The 22,041-nt window shown below is 34.9% G+C and overlaps 1 protein-coding gene across 1 annotated transcript in view; it reads right to left on the reverse strand.

The window, feature by feature from the left end:
* LOC147071788 (uncharacterized) overlaps positions 1-16,083 on the reverse strand; it is a 31,329-nt gene extending 15,246 nt beyond the window's left edge. Inside the window, exons 1-8 of the mRNA XM_085947110.1 lie at positions 15,961-16,083; positions 15,176-15,879; positions 13,149-13,317; positions 12,887-13,044; positions 12,226-12,288; positions 11,735-11,978; positions 11,192-11,537; positions 9,680-10,635 (exon numbers count right to left, since the gene is read on the reverse strand). Coding sequence (XP_085803236.1) covers positions 9,680-10,635; positions 11,192-11,537; positions 11,735-11,978; positions 12,226-12,288; positions 12,887-13,044; positions 13,149-13,317; positions 15,176-15,879; positions 15,961-16,008 — 2,688 coding nt within the window. The 5' untranslated portion in view covers positions 16,009-16,083. The remainder of the gene's footprint in view (positions 1-9,679; positions 10,636-11,191; positions 11,538-11,734; positions 11,979-12,225; positions 12,289-12,886; positions 13,045-13,148; positions 13,318-15,175; positions 15,880-15,960) is intronic.
* Between the last annotated feature and the right edge of the window lie 5,958 nt (positions 16,084-22,041).

Raw genomic sequence — 22,041 nt, forward strand, 5'->3', positions numbered from 1 at the left:
TAATATTGTGATAATTAAGTTAGGTACAGCCATCTCACCATACAAATACGATTTTATAATTTTACATTTCAAAATTAAACACTAAATAATTTTAATATAAATAAATCTACAGAAAAGTAAGTCAGTAACATAATACATACAATATACCTACTTATACTTACTATTATTTTTGATGTTGAATGTCTTTCAAATCAGTCCCATTTGGAGTGCAATTTTGGAGTGGAGGTGTACAAAAGTGGCAAATTTTTAATACACGTGATATCCCGTTGGAAAATTAATGATCCATGCCCAGTATTTATAAAAATGATACAACGCGCATATGAGAATGATGTGGGATGACAAATGAGAATTTTACGGCTTTTTCTCAATGACACACGTCTAAAATACTTACATCAGTTACGATTTATGGAAGTTACGAGTGACAAACATGGTAACTATGTCAGCACATATGAAGTGTAATTAGGTACAATAAAAATCGAAAAATGTGTGTACCTATTGCCTTTTGCATCATACTTATCATACCAGAGGCTTGAACTTTGTAACTTTGACAACAAATAAATGCTGTTCGTGAATGTAAGCGTCGTTTAGCATTCGCCTACCTCCACCACGAAGGCTATTGCAGATTTTTTTTCAATACCATGAAAAGAAAAATGCATGTCTTTATTTGCACTCCCTAATTTTATTATCACCGGCCGCCACTGCTGAAATAGTATAGAATAATTAACAACAAAAAAACTTTGTCTCAAAACTATTATTATGGAGTTTTATTATGTGAACATCAGTTGAATTAATAAAAAAAAATGATGCTTTCCCACGACCAAAAATCAATGTCTCAACACCTTTTCAACCATATACCGTGGCGTAACGAATGTAAACCTCTCACTGCTGTACTGGGATTTGTTACTTTGTAAAAAAAACCTACTTTATATGGAGCTTTTTAAGTTTTTTTTAAGTTGGGAGCATTTAAGAGATTTTTTTGCTTAGCAGTGTCGACTAAAATATTATGATCGAAAGTTGTGTAATTTTCGATATTCAGACTTGAATATAAATAACAAAACTTTATATCACACGTCGATACTGATATTACAATACTATGTTTATTAGAGATTTTGATTCTTGGGAGGGATAAATTTACATAACTCGAAACACCTCAGAAAACTTACCAATTAATACTATTGTTGAGAAATATTTGCACCGAGCGGGACTTGAAACTGCATCCACCCATTCTTGGTAAGATTCTGAAGTGTTCCAAATTAAGTATGTTGTCCGATAACGATTTGTATATTCTAAAATCTCGTGTAATACGCATTAATTAAAAAAAATACAAAAAATAATAAAATAGCGCGCTCCACTGGAAAATCACCGTGAGACCAATAAAGTATGAACGCATAAAATCTTCCATTAATTCGTAAATATTCAAATTCACGCAATGATACTCCGAAATTGGGCGTGAACTTTTTTTTATCATTTGATAATAAGAGCTCTATAAATTTGGTTTAACTAAACTGAGAAGGCTTATGCATTTATATACTTTTTTGTTATTTTTATTACATACTATGTAGACTCCAGTAAGGATTGCAATTCCGAATGAAAATACCATAGTCGGTATTTCGGTATTTCAAATTGAATATAGATACACTAATAAAATATAGATAGAAAAATCTCTTTGAAATATCAATATTACAGAGAAAAAAATATATAAATAGGTACATATATGTAAACCGTTAAAAATGGGTTAAAGTAAGATATATTAGAGATGCTAATATCCACAAATACCTAGTAGTTGAACTATTGGCACTTTCTTCTTCGAACGATCTTTCAATAAATTTATATTATGAAGTTATTATTGTACTTTTTACACAAATTAATTTCTTTAGTTTTATCCCGTAAGCAGTAAAACTAAACACAAAATTGCTCACTTTTTTGTTGAAAAAAAATCTCCATTATTGTATAAGCTACTCTTTAGTAGATAAACATAAAAATAATTACAAGATAAAAAGAACTTTTATATAATAAGTACAACGTTTTTAAATTTTCTGTTGAATCATATAAACTTGACTTGACTAGCTTAAACGATCAAAAAAAATTGTACTTGATAGAAATAATACTGAAATGTCATTTTGACATGTCATATTGATTTCCATAGTAACGCACGTATATATTAATAATTTAGTAGCTAGGACCCCAGACCCCTCTAGCAACCATTAATGGTGTCGAAATAACTTTTCATACAAAACATAATTAACTGAAAATTAATTCAATTCTACTTAAAGATGGCTAAAAGTATTAAAAAAATGCATTGGCATCGTGTTCTGATATATTCTAAAAGTTTCAAATGTCTAGATAGTCGGGAAGTTAGTTAAAAATCGATTGCAAGATTTATACCGGACAAAGAACCACCGAACAAATAAGAATACGAGCTAAGAAAAACGTTGTAATAAAATAGGCACGAGTCAATTATGATTATAGTATACAATTATTACTTCATCACTGTTAAACCTTTTATGGCTTCTTCAAGCTGCTTCCACTTCTCTCGGTCCTGTGCATTGCGTTGCCACGTACTTCCGCAGAACTTTCATTTCATCGATCTAGCGGCCTCTAGGTCTACCTTGCGGACGTTTTCTACTTCTTGGATAACACTGGATGACTAGATTTGTCCAACGATTGTCTCTTCTTTGAGCTATGTGTCCAGCCCATCTCCATTTAAGGCTTTTAATAAACTCTATTACATCGCAAACCCTTGTCTGTTTCCTTATCCACTCATTCCTCTTCTTGTCCTTTCGCGTTATGGCCAGCATGCACCTCTCCATACCACGTTGTACTACTCTAAGTTTCTGGATCTCTTTTTTACTTAGGGTCCATGTTTCACACGCATATGTGATCACAGGAAGCACACACTGGTTGAACACTTTGCGCTTTAGGCACAGTGGAAGGTCACTTTTGAAGACATTATTCAGGCGGCCAAAAGCACTCCAGCCTAGCTTAACTCTGCGAACAATTTCATCAAATATGCATCCATCTATAGACACTTGTTGTCCCAGATAGATGTAGCTTTTCACCTGTTCGAGCTGAGTGCTATTGACGAGGATCTCTTTTTGGCCCGTAAAGCAGTTGAACATGACTTTCGTCTTTGTTACATTGTTTCCACTTACGATACCGTATTGTCTGATTTTTAAAATCGGTATTTCGGTATCGAAAAATACTGAGATATCGGTATTGCAATCCCTAAACCCTAGTTCTATACGACACCATCGCGTATTTAAGATCTTGAATTAATAATAGCAATCCGATGTGGAAGTTTAAAAAAAATTGCATGTGCCATAAAATCGATTCAACGTTTCGGGATTATTTTAATTCTATACGGAAACATTTGGGCTGTGTTCTTGTGAATCAGTACACAGTGGCATCACTTATTATTGGTATTGTTTGCTGGCATAGAAACAATTTTAATACACCCGAGAATCGCATGTGAGGCTACTGTATAGGTACAGTGATTTATCTATACATAATTTTAAATTATGATGAAACGAAATAAATTAAAAAAACACACTTATACACAAACCCATACTTAAAAAAGGGTATTAAATTAAAATGAAAAATTGTTAAAAAAAAAATGCAAACACCATTATCATAGAACAGGACCGTGACCCAAATTGGGTCCTACACAACGTTAATATTATGATTTTATTTGCGTAGGTACAGTCAAAAATGTTTGATTTTATTCAAACATTTCATTGCCCGACAAGCGAATGTGGTAGATGTTTGAATAAATAATACAATTTATACTATTGGTGATCTGATTCTGATTCACGGAATTTGAGATGGAATGTAACCGAAGTTCGAAAGCCGCATGACGCTTTCTTCGATTCGCTCCGATTCGAGATTCTCAAAATCGGACAATAACATATCGTTGCACTTGTTTGCCAAAGCACAGACATATTATAGAAATGGAAACTAAACGTATTACATGACGATAAATTACAGGTCGTGATCGAGAAATATCACCTCAAGAATTTCCCGAGACATAATCGGAAAAGCTGAATCTCGATTCTCGAAAAAAAAAAATATTGAATGTTTTCGAGAATTCTGGAATCTCGAGAAATGAAAAAAATCCACAAATCGCAAGCTCTAATTATAACTAGGCCACAGAGCTGGTACAATAACGAGAGATTCATTTGAACTTTTTGTATTACAATACTTACCTAATGGCGATTTCGAAAGTTTTTAGCGACGTTGAATTAGTAGAAGTAGAATAAATGTAAAATTATATTTATTTACATAAAACATTGAAACAACTTTTGAAAAGTTTGTATATGTATAGGAACCGATGTATCTTGGTTTGGACTGGGCATTATTATAATATAAGTGAGTTGAGATTCGACACCTTAAATGTAAATGTACAGAACACATAATATATCGAATAACAGTAGAAGCCAGTGGCGAAGGGTGGAGATGGGCTGTTAAGACTCGACATAATAGTTCACAATAAACTGTCAGTCATGCGTATTCGTTGTCATTGAACAAGTCTACAACTTAAAGATGGTGTTGGTTAGTTTAAAAAAATAAATGAAACCCTGCCTAAACCAAACCATAATAGTTTTGGTATATTTTGGGCGATACGACAAAATTGTGCACACTTTTTCATTCATACTTATTTGTTTTCGTTGGATTAAGAATACATATTACACATATTATTATTGTTGGTTATTTTTTTTAATTCAATAAGGCCCTGCCTGAATCAAACTATAATAGATAAAAATATTATTCTATCTATAAAATATCCAAAGTTATGTATGATTTAATTGCATAATTTTAGTTATAGATAGACGAGTATTTTTTGACTATTATCTATTATGGCTTGGTTTCGCAGGATTTAATTGAATTATAAAAAACTAACCAACAGTATCTGTAAATTGTAGTCTTATTTCAATGAAAACAAATAAGTATGATTGATGACAAATTTTAGTGTGTACTATTTATGGCAGATCTTAACAGCCTACCTCCACCCTTCGCCACTGGTAGAAGCAGTGATACGGAAGAAGTAGAGCACACTAAAGACAGATCTAGAAGCCGCTGGATTGAGAACGTGACCGAGAGAGAAATGGCACCAGTTTCGAGGGGCAGTGGATTGGATTGATCCTGATGATTTACAGTTGGCATAACATCATAGACGCAAGAAGCTCTCCGCTTCAATATAATAAATACATTGCTATTCAAATAATAATAAAAGAAATATTTATCTTCGCAGGGTGCCTTTGGCAGTTCGAGTTAAGCAGCGGGGGTCACGATCGGTAGCGAGTCCATTTTGGGGGCAGGATCGCGTGATCGGATACCCGATCGGTTGACTAAACGCGATTTAAAACAAATCGATTAATATTAATTGAATCGATAAATTTTATTCGCCGGCCGCGCTGATTGAGTGCCCACTGTCGCCGATGTCTATACAATGTGTATGCACCAGAATACCAACACATCATCGATACGGTAACACAACAAAGAGGGCTATGATCGGACATCGTATGTGAATAATTAATCAGCTGTGTAGTTATATAAACTAGGTACTAATAATTAAATATGACAATAATTGATTCAAATTCTACGAGTGAGGCCAGAGTAATATTGGTAAAAAAGAAAATGAAACATGTGAATACTTTTTCTTAGATCTATGTAATAAATTGTTTTTTGTGTTCACGTCGGGTCAAATTATGCATTCGGTGAGATATACCTACGATTGACCTCATGGCCTCCACAAGGAGGAAGGCTGACAGGGCTCTAGCCTAGGGGCCCCGCGTGGCGGGTCAACCAGATAAGTGAGATAAACACACATCACAAATTTGCGCAAACAGTGAAAAAGTCGCCTACGGCGCTATTGAATAACATATTATATGGTTGTGCGATTCTGTGTCGATATTCAACAACTCCGTAATTAGAGCGTTAAAAATACTATAATTCACTATAATTATGGTGCTTTGAGTTATCCAATCTCCACCTGCCATGTATATGCAGCCACAGTAATTTAATCTCGATCACCATTTGGAAAACGCTACTTTAGAGCGCCACACAGCCTTTAACCTTAGCGATAGGGGTGAGGGCGCCAAAGATTTTAGCCTGTGGGCCCACTTCAGGATGTGGGGGCCATGATTGACCTTCATGAAATGAGAGTATAAATTTTAAATTCTTTCTTAATATTATAATATAATTAATCTTTCTTAGTCACGTGACATAAACTCGAAATCAAGTCGTCGCTCGCTTTTAATAAAGCGAAGATGCCCACACATTGCATGTGCGACGGGAGACTCTTATGTTAGAAACACATTACCATCACGTCACGTAAGCTTAGAGTAAGCATCTGCCAAAATGTATCTGGACCACACTTTATAAACATACCACATAAGCGTGAAGTTGGATAGTTTTGACAGAAAATATGACGTAGCGATGCCGAGCGAGAGAAAACGATGCAGTAGGTTATTATGTAAGTCGGTAATAAAAACAGTAAATTAATTCAATTTTCCCTATGCAATTCATGCACAGTTGAAGAAATCGCAATTTGAGTAATTTCAATATTAAGTTGTTCCACTATAAATAGGTCAGCTTACGCGTATAACGCCATACCACTTATCTGACGCGTGATAGAATGTCTCTTTACTACAAGTTTACACGTTTTTACATGTGACCTCACGTATTTTTTATTTTAATGGTTTGGAAGAAAGCTACAAATGACAGGTAATTGACACAATATTTTTGTATGTTGTGAGTTTCTATTACTGAATGTTCTGATGGTTGATAGCACACGAGCTCACGTGACGCGATGGTAATGTGTTTTTTAAGATTAGAGTCACCACACGCGACATTGACTAAACTTGTGACAAGTAACAGGTGAGGTGTTCATTGCAGGCATGGTTTGGACCTGGGGATTGGATGTGGAGACATGCGGTGTTCTACACGCGCATTACTCCGGCGGAGTAATAATGATGTATACGGGGAATGGACAGTATATTATTATAAACTTTTCACAAAAATCGAACGGTTAAAGCGATATACCTATCTAAAAAATAAAACGTCACATGCAAATACAAAGTAAATTAATATAGGTGCCTATTCCATTTAGTTATTGGCCGCTGTCATCTAATGAAAACATCTGTAAGTACACTAATCATGATAAGAGTCCTTTGCGAGCAGTCAAGAGTGAAACGTCACAGTACGACGGCGGGTCATATAAGTCAAGCGGTGGGTCGCGGCCCGCGGCAGTACATTAATAGAATTGGCCAGTATATTAAACGTGAGCGCTGATATATTTTGGAAAACGTATTTAAACACTAAATGAATAAATTCCCGTTTAGCACCGTGGATCAAAGATTAGTACGCAGCGCTCCTGGTGAGAGGGTGGCTGGTTCGAGTCCCGCCTGCGGCGCTATTTTCCTTAATGATTATTATTGTCATTGTTATTGATTAAAAATATGTGGCTGTGCGATATAATTTGATGTGATTGATGACTGATATAATTAAATGATAATTCACGCGTAGAATTTTATTTCATAATTATTTTAAGTGTGTTTCCTTTCTTAGACTTACAAAATGGCTTTTTATCCAATTTGGCGAAGGGTTCCATGTTACTTGGGTACCACAAAAGCAGGTCGCCATCAGTGTTTCATAATGTTATGCTGAGTGCTAACAACTCAATAAATCAACGGGATTTATATAAAAATCGCTAAAAATACACGGAATACATTTAACCCAGGGGTTCCGTGGAAACCACTTGGGGAACACTACTAACTGTAGAAAATCACACTGCCCTTAACCTTAGCGATAAGCAGGGGGCCCGCCTCAGGATGTGGGGGCCGTGTCGGGATATGTATATAAACCTACCTGCCTATTGTATGTTGGAGAAGAAATGGTGATTTATCTAGTAAATACATACGAAGAAGATTTTTTTATTGCGACTATCCCCGACTGTAAAAACTGTGCAATAATGTAAATTATACCCAATTTAATACTGAAGCCACAGCGGTTCCCAATCGGAAATCGTTCGGCAGGTTTTCGAATATCGGTGCATCGTTTTGTTAAACATTAGCAATAAATAATTCCATTATTAAAAAAAAGAAGTATGTATGATTGTCGAACACGCATGCTGGCCTGGTGAATTAAATCATTTTGAGATCAAAATTACGATTATCGGCTCTCTCTTTCTTATTAATTGTTCATAAAATGTTGAATCGTAATGTAATAAAATTAAACGGAAGCATCGATGGCATGTGCTTGGTAGTAATAAATAATCTGTAATTATTAGCTTCGGAAGGTGCATTTTAAAGATAAACCATTTGTGTCCATGGTGGTTTCTGAAGTTGTTTTTTTTCTATAATTTTCGTGTTATTGCTGTTGACAGCTGTTTCAGGCTATAAGCATACTAACCGAACGGTCCAAAGATAAGTAAAGTTAAATACATATTAACTAAACGGCGAAACTTTACTCTCGGTTTTAATAATATCGTTTGTGGAGACCGGGGGTGTTCTCAGAAACGAATTTGGTTCGTCGCTTGTATGTTATGGCAGTAGTTTAGTGAGGTTTCACTTAAATTCTATTAATTTAGTACCACAGAACAGATTAATAAATATAATTCAGATAGGCTATAGCCCCCCCCCCCCATACACTACAATTTGAAGCAGGGTTTTGAGTGTGTGTGTCCTACGAAAATGAAACACACATTATAGACGTGCAATAGTGTGTGTTGCAACCTTCAATTACAAAAATATTGAATGAGCTTCAGTGCATAAACTGAGAGCAGTTGTCAGAACGAAGGACAAGCTTAGAATGACGTATTCTTGACACTTGTTTAAGTTTATCCCATATTCTTCCATACTCGAGATCGGTTGCCTGTTAGTCCACACCCGTTAGGTATTTCAGTTCCCATTAATTCAGTGTTCCCTGTTTAGTATCTATTTGTAAATATAAAAAGTGACAAATTGAGGGGCGGGAGGTGAGGAAGCATAAGTTCATACATAGTATTTTTATTTCAGTCATAGTTTATATTATAGTGTTACCTCTTATATCTTTTTTAATTGACGCAGGAAAATAAAATATAAAAAAAGGATTCTAAAAACAAATTAAGATAAACAAGTTGAGAGATCTTTGCTCACTGAATTCGTTAAAATAATAGTCATCATCATAGAAGAGGATTGTTTTATTGCTAAATATGGCAGTGTCAATCTAATACCTATATTATAGAAAGTTGTGATAATGAGCCCATACTTCAAATAATGAAATGTTTAAAGTAGAAAACTACAATTATTATTGTAAAAAAAATTCTCAACTTGATTCTTTTCTTTTTTTTTTCGACCATGTCCGATCCTAATAGGATCATATGGGCCTCCACAGAGTAGAGATTTGTATTGACAGATTTTGTTTTTTACGAGAAATGGATGTCAGCCACTTGCTCAACCTATTAGGTCCATACCCTCCATACACACACAAATTGAAAAACAATATGTGTACTTGCCAGACCCAGGATTCAACCATGGGTCCCACGGCGTTATAGTCCAACGCTTAAGTCGCGCGGACACCGTGGGCGGTAACAACCACCAATAACAAAATGAAAGAATTTATAATGATTCAAAATAAAGAGGTATCAGAGATGGTAATCGATATGTAAAATTCATTCTTATAAGGCAAGAGAGCTACTTACAGTGCATAGAAGTACACCGGACTTGGCCTGCCTGAAGGTTTTGAAGACTTCCGTTCTGGTTTTCTGGTCCATGGAGCCGTGCAACTGGAAAAACTCCACATTCACAAACGCCTTGTCAGTCCGCACTTTTTCTTCATATTTCACCAACGACATACCGTCATACTCGTACTGGTATTCGTCACCACTTTCAACTTTTTCGTCAACTGCCTCCTCCTTCATCTTTGCCATCTCCAATGCTTTCAAAAACTTTCCAACCTTTTTCCTCTTTTCTTTTTTCGGTGTTTTTACTTGCACTTTAGGAACTGATATTTCTTCATCAGAATTTTCATTCCCACTTTCGTTTTGATTTTTCTTGTCCTCATCATCATAAGCACCCAAGCCTTGGTGTGATTCATCATCCACAGACATGTTTGAATCTTTCTTTTGCTTTTTCACTTTATTTTTAGGATCACTTTTTTCTTCAGATTTCATCTTTTTGGGTGCTTTTCCAGTAAGCACCCTAGAAAGTAGTTCACAATGATAGTCTATTAAATCTTGAGTACCCATGAATATCAACATTTTACCACTACCTTTTTTGACGCATCTTTCAATGATAAGTGCACTCAGAGTAACCAATCGGAGTTTCATAGGAGTGACAATATAAATTTGAGTGACAGATGCCGGTATAACCATTTCATCTTGTGCGATAGCTTGACTGACTGCATTCTGGAATGGGTTAGAATGTGTTCCAACTTCTGTAATAAAATCTGTATCTGTTGGCGCCGTCGGCACTTGTACTTTTGGATCGTTTTTGGTCGCAACAAAGTAGTCATAATCTGAATCTGAACCTTCAATTGTTTGTTTCTTGGATTTCTTCTTTTTAGGGTTTTCCTCTTTTTTAGGTGATAACTTTTCTGTTTTTGTGGGTGAAGATTTTGATTTCTTTGGAGAAGTGATTCCACCGAATGCTTTTAATCCTAATAAACAGAATTTTGTATCAGGGTATGGTTCTAGAATTAATGATAATAACACTGAAAATGTGTGGAGCTAGTCGCTGAAATTGAGAAAATGCGGCATCACAAAAAAGTAAATATAAGAACATTGGTAATTTCTGCTACTGGCATAGTTCCACATACACAAATGCAACATCTGGAGGAGTTGAAGATTGTTCGCCTGATGGTGGGAATTCAAAAAGCTTCTGGATACATATAACACCACCTGGAAATTCATTCATCCTATCATGGGATAACCCGTATTTATTACGATAAATGACAAGATTGTGAGGAATGAAGAATATGAAAATTATTGAGGTAGGTAATACATACATAAATATACGTAATACCAACCTCACGTATGTAACTGTTACTATGCACTATTTATGTACTATGTAAGTTTTTATCACCCTAACAAGGTTTTACTGAAACAGTATGAAATTCATCATCCATCTGGTCATTATTTATACTAACGATGAGGAATGTAAATTAAATTGTAAAATCTATTTCTTTATAATATTTTGATTAGAGTAGAAAATACCTTTGTACGGATTGCCGGATGTTTTGGCTGCTATCTTCTCATCTTCCTTGTCACTGCTATCACTATCATCACTTTCTTCTTCATTCTCTTCACTTCCATCATCATCACTTTCATTGCTTTCACTGTCATCTTCATTTGAAGATTTATTTTCATTGTCAGATTCTTCTTGTGGCACAATTTCCAACTCATTATCAGTCTCATTTTGTTCTTCTTCAACCTTAATTTCTATTTCATCCTCCTCTTTAACCGGTTTGGCGATAGAGTCTGCAATAACTGTTGATCTCCCATCAGATGAGTCGATGAAGACTGGATCTTCCATTGTTAAGCCAGCGAGTGTTTCTACAGCCTAAAATCAATAAAAACAGAACAATGAGGCATTTCGGATAACCGGGAATTCACTTTAATATTCTAAAAATTTTGTATTTATAACAATATTGGTTAAGGTAATTGGATTGAATTGTTGTATGCCCTAACAAAAGATGTTTATGTAAAAATATTGACACCTGAAATTGTACAACATTATCTAGTAATAAGTAAACATACTTTTGTTAAAGTAGCAGACAGTAAAACAGTCTGTCTTCTCTGTGATTGAAAGACGTTAGTCATTTCATGCAGATGCTGTGGTTCGATTTTTTCTGGTGATAAATCCTTAGGTGTCTTTTTCACATCTTCTTTAGACTGTTCTTCCCCATCAAACCGTACATGACTTCTGTCCATGGTTTTTCTAATAATAGCCATTGGGTCATAACCAGATGCTGCTTTATGAGATTCTAAAGCTTGGACAATGCTGAAAAATTGAAACGGTAGTGACAATAACAATTTTGATAGATAATAATATAACATCACCATGTTGTCTCATCGTTATTGTATATGGAAAACATCTTACTAATGATATACTTTACCACTCATAATATTTTTAATAGGAATAAACTGATATTTCGACTAATTTAGTTTTGAATTTGGAGTTGATGTAAAAATGATTTAATATTCTTGATGTAATTTTATGATAATACCATGGGGACCAGATTACTCACCTAGATACATCTCGTTCATAACCCATGTCTAATAATCTGTCAGCTTCATCCAGAACAAGGCATCTAAAAAAAATCAATTCTTCAATTTTATTTATGGGCTAATCAGGGACTGTTGCAGAAGGTCGAGTTCTACGGTGTGAACAAAGATTGAAATGCAATTCATTCAATTAAAATTGGAAGACTGCATTGGTTATGTCATGTGTACTGTTTGACGAGAATGAACAGGTTAACAGAGTAATATTGTCAAGCAATCTAATAGAACGTAGGAGTAGAGGCAGGCTAAACACTGGATGCAGCCACAATGGATAGGGAGAGGCCGAAAGAGTGGTTGAAGGAAGTCATGACCCACTACATGTTGCCATACTCCTGCTGATAATTTTTCTTCTTCTATCACCCTGTCACGACCCAGCATTAGGGTATAGGGCAAGCACAAGTTTGCGCCACTGCCCTCGATCCATAGTCAAACATTAGCCAAACAAATAATAATTAAGTAGGTAAAATTAAATTAATCATACAAAATAATCGCATTTTGTAAGGTGAGATGGGACTTACAAACCTTTGGCAGTACTATGTTTGTTGTTGTTTTCTTAAAGGGTCTATACTCTATGACTTTGGATGACAGAATCAGATATTAAGTAGATAAACTCTAATAAACGCTTACCTGGTACTATTGAATTTCAGCGACGCTGTATGTTGTAAGTGGTCACAAATTCTTCCCGGAGTACCAATCAAAATATTGAATCCTTTTCTTATGCGGTTCTTTTCAGCTTTTCTACTTTCTCCGCCAATTAGATATCCTGGTACTATCCATGTAAAAGGCTGTTAGAAAAACAACGCTTTTAGTTAAGGTTGTACCTTTATAAAAAGACCTTCATTTTACATATTGTACAATATTTTACAAGCGTAGTGAATAAAATACTTACATAAACTAATTTAACGAATAGCTCATAAGTTTGTAAAGCCAGTTCTCTTGTTGGTACAATAACTAAGGCTTTCAGCCCATCTTGCCTGTTTATTTTAGGCCTTATGGCTTGTAGTGCTTCGACAATCGGTAAGGCATATGCAAGAGTCTTACCAGAGCCTGTCTGGGACCTGAAATAAAATTATAGAATATTAAGTAATTTTCCTTCTCTAAAATACAGAAAGAAATTTGATGTGAAAATATAGGAACTGTGAGCATTCTATTATAATATGTTAATACATTGGCTTCCGTTGAAGAATGCAATTTTCTTTAAGTAATGACTACATTGTGTCATTCTATATTAACAAAGGGCTGGAAATTTTTTAGAGCCTTTAAAATTTGTCTGCAGTTTAAATTATAATACAGTGGAACCCTGATTTTACACGTTCGGAATCCACATTTTCCCCGATTTGTCTGTAGTTTTTGCAATTCCGTTTTATTATAGTATAGTAAAACCTTGGATTGTGAGTATAATTCATTTCAGATACGTGTTTGTAATCCAAAGCACTCGTATAGCAAGTTTCTAAGACCCAAGACGAAAGACGTGTTGTGCCTACGACAACTGAAGTGGGGAGTAAGATTATGTTAATGCACGTGTTTGAACATGTACTGAACTGAAAAAAAATGGGTTTCGTTCCGATAAAGATAGCGGTTTTTCCGATTTTCAGTTCAGTTCTGGTTGGAAGCCCTGATTACAATAAAAAATCCAATTTAATTTAACACATTCGATTGAATGCATGGCAATCATTGAAGTGAATTGCAGACGCGCTTGTGCTTTTCAATTTGTTCACATATTATATGCAGTGTCCAAGGCGAAAGGTTGCACACAACAATTGGAGGGCGATCTTTTATTTTAGTCAATTAGGGCTTATTTTTCATTGTCATTCTGCATTTCGGCTCGAATGTTATAGTTGTTTAGTTCTTCATGCTTACGTGATTTGCACATTTTGTTTTTAAGTTTTTTCTTTATTTAAACCTGTTCGTCTCAGCGAAAAAAAACATTGTCAGTCAGAAAAGCAACATTCTCGAAAAGATGAAAGTACACGTTGATGTTGAAAAGGTGCCAGAATACTTTTTTTTGTTAGTCTCTTCAAAAACGTAAAATAAGGTCACGTTAACTGAACAGATGGAGCATTAAGTAAAGATATAGCACTAAATCCTTTGCCGAATACATTATCCTTATTTTTGAATTACGAACAAGCTGATGATGTAGGAAGTGTTCCGCGTATTCAGTTATTAACTGATGCTCCGGGCATTTCATAATTGTTGTTAATAATTACTGGAAAGCTTCCGCAGGTCACTGTAACATTAATGAATTTTTGAAGTGGCATTACAGATTTGAGAGAAAAAATATTTCAATAACTATCTAAGTACTACTTATCTGGAAAATTATATCGTCGTCAATACAGCAGGAAAACTTATCTTCAATTTCGCAAATTTTACAGGAGACAAAAAACGAGTTTTCTAAAAAAATATAAAACTGAGAAATATAGTCAGCACACTGTCTCCGCCACAGCGATCTGCCAACTTGCGTGGTATTGCAATAAAATTAAAAACATCACTTGGTAAGTATTGCAAATATGAATAAATGCGTTCCGCGTTGAAAATAAACATGTGTTTTTATAGAAAAATGTGCCAATGATACAAGAGATTGCAAAAAATAAGAAAAGTTATTTTTACCAAAATATTGCAAGTTCTTGCAATGTTAAATAAATCTAACATTAAAACGTGTCAATTTCATAAATTTCTACATACTGACTCTATGAAAATATGTCAAATAAAACATGGTAATGGCAAATAACCTTTTATAACTTTCTTTTTAAATCAAGCACAACATAACCTAACCTAACCTAATCAACCCCAACCTAACCTTAGTTTGTGATAATGATGTATCGAAATGTATGAAAATATCAAACTTTAAATTAACAATTAATTATTGGATCGAAAGCATCTCGGCCGCTGTTTTCGCAAAAAAAAAATGATACTAACCTTACTAAGACATCTCGACCTTTTAAAATGACAGGTGTCGCTTTCTGTTGAACGACTGTCAACTGTTTCAGTCCTAGATTTTTTTCCAAATTTGAAATAGTAAAACTGTGAATATTCAAATCTTCGAAATTCTTTCCCGAAAAAACTTTTTCATTGATTGGCTTCACGTGCCTTTGTCCAATCTTTGGAATTTCAGGATTGTTTCTGAACAATGCAGAAACTTGAGCGTAAGGTGATTTTTTTATTTTGCCGTCGTTGATTTCCGAGGTATGTTTGTCATTTTTGCGGAAGCTGTCTGTTTTATTGTTATGCTTGAAAGGTTTCTTAGACCTTTCATATTTTTGATAGTTTTCTTTACGTAGCCGTCTATTTTCTTCTGTAATATCAAATGATACAACATTGTCTTCAGTAATATGAGTACTTTTAGGTGCTTCAGGTGTAAAATTGTCTTTCTTGTTGAATTCTGTATTCTTGGAAAACTGTGGCAGACTTTCCTTAACAATTGTTTTTAAGGCTACGTCTTGCGGTTCATTCTTGGTATTCAATAACGAAAATTGTGATCCTTTTGCAGTATTTACTTGAGGTGTTCGCTTTCTAGCAATAGTTTTGCCCACAAATGCTGGTTTATTGACAAAACTATAACTGGAAGTGCCACTTGCGGGCTTATTCTTGACATTTTTGTTGTTATTACCACCTGGGATGGTCTGTAAACAAACAGAAAGTATGAATTAAAATATCAATAATCGAGCAAACAGTGCTTTAAAATTTGGATAATTATTGTATACCTTTTTAGGTTTTTTATCTACAGATGAAATATTCAGTTGTAAATCCATTTCTTGTAAGAAATGTACATATCAACCTCAAATGTCACTATTTTCACGTGCAATTTTAGAGGTTATTGGAACGTCAGATTTGATAGAACGCAGTGTGGCTGTTGAAAAAATTAAAATTGTGTCGTCGGAAAAATTACAAATTTTGTGATAATGGTGATAGCTTAACATAGATAATAATTATTTGTTATGTATGTATGTTTGTTGTAAAGTTATTTTAAATTGTAATTTATTTTTATGTTTTATTATAGGAATATTTAATTAATATGCACTTTTCTAATTCGGTTTCGCATTTTGATTTTTTAAGATTTTTTTTATTGACTTGGGGAAAATCCTTTGATCTAAACAGTGTCTCCCAAAATGAGTGATGCGGCTCTCTAGGGGGCACTGGAGCAATCCAAAAGGGCGGCAGTAGCCTTGGAAGCACTTTGGGATGTTGAATATAAATAAGTTGGCGGTGGAAGTAAAAAGAATTCACAATATTTTTTTGCAAAACGGTTACATGTCATGTTAAATTCATAGGCAATGACAGACTCTCCAGTCCGTAATATTAAACGTTATTTATTTATGGTGAATTGAAATAGAAAGTTTTACGAACTGGAGCGCTCGATATTTATTTTCCGAGTTGGTTAATGTGTGTTTTTTTGTTGTTGTTATATTATGTTTAGGTATCTTGAACAGACCTATTTTGTTAAATAAAAGTTTTTAAACTACTGACATGCACTTCAACGTATATCTACTGAAGTTTGGGGTAGGAAAGGTTGTTCCGCATTGTGTATAGTATCTACGAAATAAATTGTCAAAAATTGTAGCGTAGTCGGTAGGTACTTATTATCATTTCTTCCTTTATATCATGGCTCGAAATGGACCGAAGTGTACCGTAGCGCAGTTCCGATTCATGAAATCCCCGAAATTACCGTTCCGTCTCGTTGAAAAAATAATTTGACCATCTGAGATAGGTAGGCCATATAACATAAAATCTAACACACTTATTTCATAAAATATACATACTTAAAAATATGGTTAATATTTTCGGAAAATTATCGAGCGCTCCGGTTCGTAAAATTTTCCATTTCAAGCGCTGTTTATATGCCGTCATTAGGTACGCAGTGCTTGGTCTGCTCATCTCCAGACGACTGTTCTGTTCCTACTTATGAAGAATGTAGGTATAATTTACGTACGTTTAATTGGTTAATTTATTAATAACGCAATATAATATTCACATCACCTGAAGTAGGTACGCGTAAGACGAAACACAGGACGCTAAACCTAAATCCTATTCAATAATACGAACCTCTCATTAATAATTAGCATGTATTTAAAATGTCACTATGTAATACAGTTACTAGAAAAATACCAGATGGCAGTGCCACCTGTCAACATTATTGCCGGTGCGCTCAATAATACTGTTTATTTTTTGATCATAAACAAAGCAATATAGGGTAACAGTATAGTTAAAGAACGTGTCGATTTGAATCTATTTTCATAGAGCTGCGTATTTATTCTATACACAAGACTGAAGTCGGGCGTTATCGGTGGCTATCGAGGGTAGTTTTTCATATTTTTGTATTGAAGTATTTTTTACAATAAGTTAGTTCTAATTATTGTTACAATAAGTACTGTGTTCTAACACCACCTCTCTTGGCTGTGCTAACTTTTGGAGCGAGATAGACATTTTTGTCTGTTTAGACGGCTAACTTATTGCAACAATTATAATACTTCAATACAAAAATATGATAAACTACCTTCGATAACCACCGATAGCAGTCTTGTGTGTAGACTTGAAGCGCTGGTGTTTATTATTATGTAAGTTTTATTAGTATTGTCTTAAAATAGTTTTTTTTAATTTATAAAAATAACGAAACTTGAATACAAACAGTAAATGAAGAAGCATAATAATATACGTGGCTAAGCCATTAAGTTCAGCGTACATGAGGTGGATGCAACGTGGGTGTTATACTAATGCGATCGCGCAACAAAGACGCAAAATCTCTCGTATGCCAATTTGCGTGCGTCAAAGAGTCAGTCTATGGTTAGCTAAGCATACCTTTGGCAGATTAGACAGAGAGAGAGAGAGAGAGAGCCTGCATGTGTGCTTGCTTTGTTTAACATGTGTTGATATAGGTGTACCAATATGATTATTTTTCAAAATACTTTACATATATACTACATACAGGACAGCATTTTTATCTTTGAAAAGGCCCTCGACAGTTCGGACGTTCATAAAATAAATAGTTAAAATATACCGATTTAAAACTCGGCGCCTTGCGCCTCGCGGGTGAGGCTTGACCCCCCTGGGCCCCTCAAATGATTGGGCTTCACGGGGAGGCTCCGCCCTCCTGGCCCCTCAGATGATGATTACTTAAACCCTGACGGCTAAAATTATTAAACATGGAACATGCTTTGCCTACTGATTCTCTGAATGCTGGTTGTCCAAATTCGAAAGAAAATTTATTTGTCAAAGTAACCGAATCCAAAGGATTCGAACAATTTTACTTTTCTGAAAATTATGTAATTACAATATAAAACTAAAGGAGTAATAATAACAAACGAACAATACGTCGCACAGAATGTAGGCTACTGAACGTAAAATGAAAACAATCGGCGCGCGTAAGTAATCGGGGCGGGCTGCGCGTCTATACTATCCAACAAGAAGATTTAGGCACAAGCCTATCAAAACACAGACAAAACAATCGACTAAATGAGAGGAGCTTGTTAGTTCACAGTTTTAACACGTAGCCAAGAAGTTCTTGTTGGACAGTAGTTATTCTACGTCTCTTTTTCGTAACGCTTTTGCGTCGGAGATCATGAGCAAAACATATTTCATGTTAAAAAAAATAATAGGTAGGTACCTTACCTACCTTAATTTTATTTTCTCCTCGTCAATTAATTTACTTATCGTGACACTGGTTAGGCCCGGTCCGCTGCCAATTTCAGGGCCCCTTTAGCCCTATTGAATATCTGGGCGTAAATATTGGTAATCATCACAATCAACTATATTATTAAATATTGTAGGTATTATCTACTTATATAAGTGTGGGCTGTATTGAAATGTCATCAAAAATATTTTTTCAAGATAATTTCTGTATAGAACCGGTTCGGTCCTGAATGTAACATCTTGTTTTTGGCCAGTGCCGGAGGCGGGGAGGGCAAATGAATGCACTGCATTAACATTAGCAGCGAGAGTGAGCAAAGTGCGCTGTTTAGGGCGCCCAATAAAATGAAATCGCTGAACAATGGACGGAAAAATAAAGAAAGATGAATTGAGTATATAGTTGGTTTAACGGTTTAATGCCTCTGTACGGAGGGAAGTAATATTCGGAGAAAACTGTGGGTCGTAACTAATTATTGTGATTCATATAGGACCCACGTAAAAGAGGTTATATTAGAAAATGTATGTAGTGTGACCAACATAATAATGCAGAGGTAAGTCATGTCATCGGTAGTGTTAATATAAACGGAATTTAATTTGCAAACCATGCTCATTTATTAAACTCAAAAAATTTAAAACAATAATATGCAATTGCACTATTATTAAGGACATGAATATAAAATTATTATATCCCGTTTTTAGAAGTATTATTTTTTTATAAATAAGGTAGTTTGGTTTCAGGTATACATTGAATTACCTACAGTAAATGAGATAAGCACACATTACAAATTTGTTCTAATACTAAAAAAAGCTAATTTCAAGACTATAAACATTTAAAAATAATATGTGGTTGTGCAATGTATTTTGATGTTAAATGATAATTCACATTTAGATTTTTATTTTATAATTATTTTTACTGTGTTTCCAGACGAATAAAAATGGTTATTTATCCAATATGGCGACGGGTCGTCTGTTACAGGCTACTACAAAAGAGGGTCGCTATCTGTGCAGCATATAATGCCGAGTGCCGACCACTTAATAATTCAAGTGTATTTAAAAATACACAAAAAACCCTTAATTTTATCTCTCGGGGCCAATGGGTTCCGCAGAATTCCGTTTGGGATGCGCTGATCTAGGGTATCGTCCTGCTCTTAAAATCGTGGCCCGCTTGAGGATATGGGGGCCATGGTCTAACCGCTAGCCCCAAGGGTTGTCACTGTGTAGGTACTGTTACCATCGTAAACATCGGTAAGACACGCGATAGTGATTATAACTGACGAGAGTAGAGCCAGTTTGATTGCATGAAATTCGGACCTTTCAGAGGGCCATGCTCTTCTGTGACAAGGACGAGAGATAAATTCAGTAAAGTTGTTCGTCAACAATATCGATTGTTTGACCGTATTAGCATACAATAATATTCTGGTTAAGCATGCTATTTCCATAGGCTTGTTTATAGGACTATAGAGCATGCTATAACCCCAATCAATTAGTTAAAACCAGAGCGTTGGAGCGGAACTCGGAGCAGGAGTACAGAGCAGTGGAGCAATGGGGTTTTACCCGGAGCAGGAGCGGAGCCGGAGCACCGAAAATTTGTGGTGCTCCACTGCTACGGATGTTTTTTTTTATTATTATTATTAAATTTTCGTCCTATAATCCGATGAAACTATTATATTTGACACTTTGCAACACTGGAATTATTTGAAAAATAACTGAGTGATAAATAACCTTACTTTTTTTTTTACAATAGAGGCATGAAAGACAATTTTCTGTCGGATTTTGTTTAACAGAATTAATAATGAAAAGTACGCATAATAAACCTTATTTCAAAACTACTTATTTTAAAGAATTTAGCATGTGTATACATATAACACCTTTTAATCCGGAGCGGAGCAGACCCTGGAGCGGAGCTGGACCAAGTATTAGGTCCCGGAGCGGAGCAACTCAAAAAAGGGTCTGCTCCAACGCTCTGGTTAAAACTCAATTATCAATCATCATATTATAAATAATGTGCTTTGTGAAATGTTGAAACAGCGTGTATAAAAAATAAATTCGTCCGGGGATCCAACCGTAAATGAAATGCTTATTATTAATTACCACTCCACTCTTCGTAACAAAATCATGACGAGTAGTTTTAGTTACAACACGATACTGTGTGATATACTGGATATACACATATCGTAAAAAATGTCATATTCATTTGTACCAAATATGTTGAAACTCTACGAAGTAATGCTTTCATTAGATGTGCGTTTGAGAATCTCTGCACGACTTTATATTCCCTGGTCATACCATTAAGGGTAGTTAATGCCTTTAGTTATGCCATTAGGCAAATATGTCTTAGTGGCGAACCAACCGAACCAAACCAAACCAAACCCATTGCGCGAATTTGTCTTTGAGACGCGATTGTGCTCACTCCAATCAAACCGAAGGTAAGTTACAACGGATACCACGCTTGAATACTAAAATGCTACCTACCCAATATGCGAGTTAGATAATTTTGAAACGCATGGTTGGCGATAAATTTAGGAGATAGATACCTTGTGTCGGTTTTCCATGAAGCAGATGAGGCGGGTACTTGTTGATAATTTAACCATTCTTGTATTTTAATACCCAAGCGGACTTACTTTATGTACTTACATTTTTGCAAAGGGGGTTCCAAACCGGCCAGAGCCTTGGGACCACCACGGTAGATACCTTTATGAATTGATGAAATACTTCGTAGGTATCTACATATCGATATCATTTTTCAATAAGGAAACAACTCAAAAAACATTGCTCTAAGATAATGAATGGCGTTTGATTTTCTTGCAGAAATTCTCATTTGAATTTTAAAGCCTTGGTTTTGAAGAAAATGTATGTTTTTATATTCAGTTTAATAGAATTCAGCAATGCATAATGACATTTTACAGTTTAATAAGGAATTAATCTAGAAATTTCAATATATAACTGATTTAATGATTGATCTCAGAAAGGGTTATTCGATTTTATAACACACTGAAGATATTATTGATTCTTTTTTTTATGAATTATAAAGAGAAGACCCTTCTACATCGAATGGCATTATTAACTCAAAATCCTTCATTGTTGTTTTAATTTAATAAAACGCATTTTTTTGTAGTACTTATTCCATTTTTATTCAACGGTTGAAAATCTCCCTCTGAGGC

Source organism: Rhyacophila brunnea, unplaced genomic scaffold (assembly GCF_057557595.1).
Source record: "Rhyacophila brunnea isolate RB1 unplaced genomic scaffold, BYU_Rbru_1.0 scaffold_2, whole genome shotgun sequence".
NCBI lineage: Eukaryota > Metazoa > Arthropoda > Insecta > Trichoptera > Rhyacophilidae > Rhyacophila > Rhyacophila brunnea.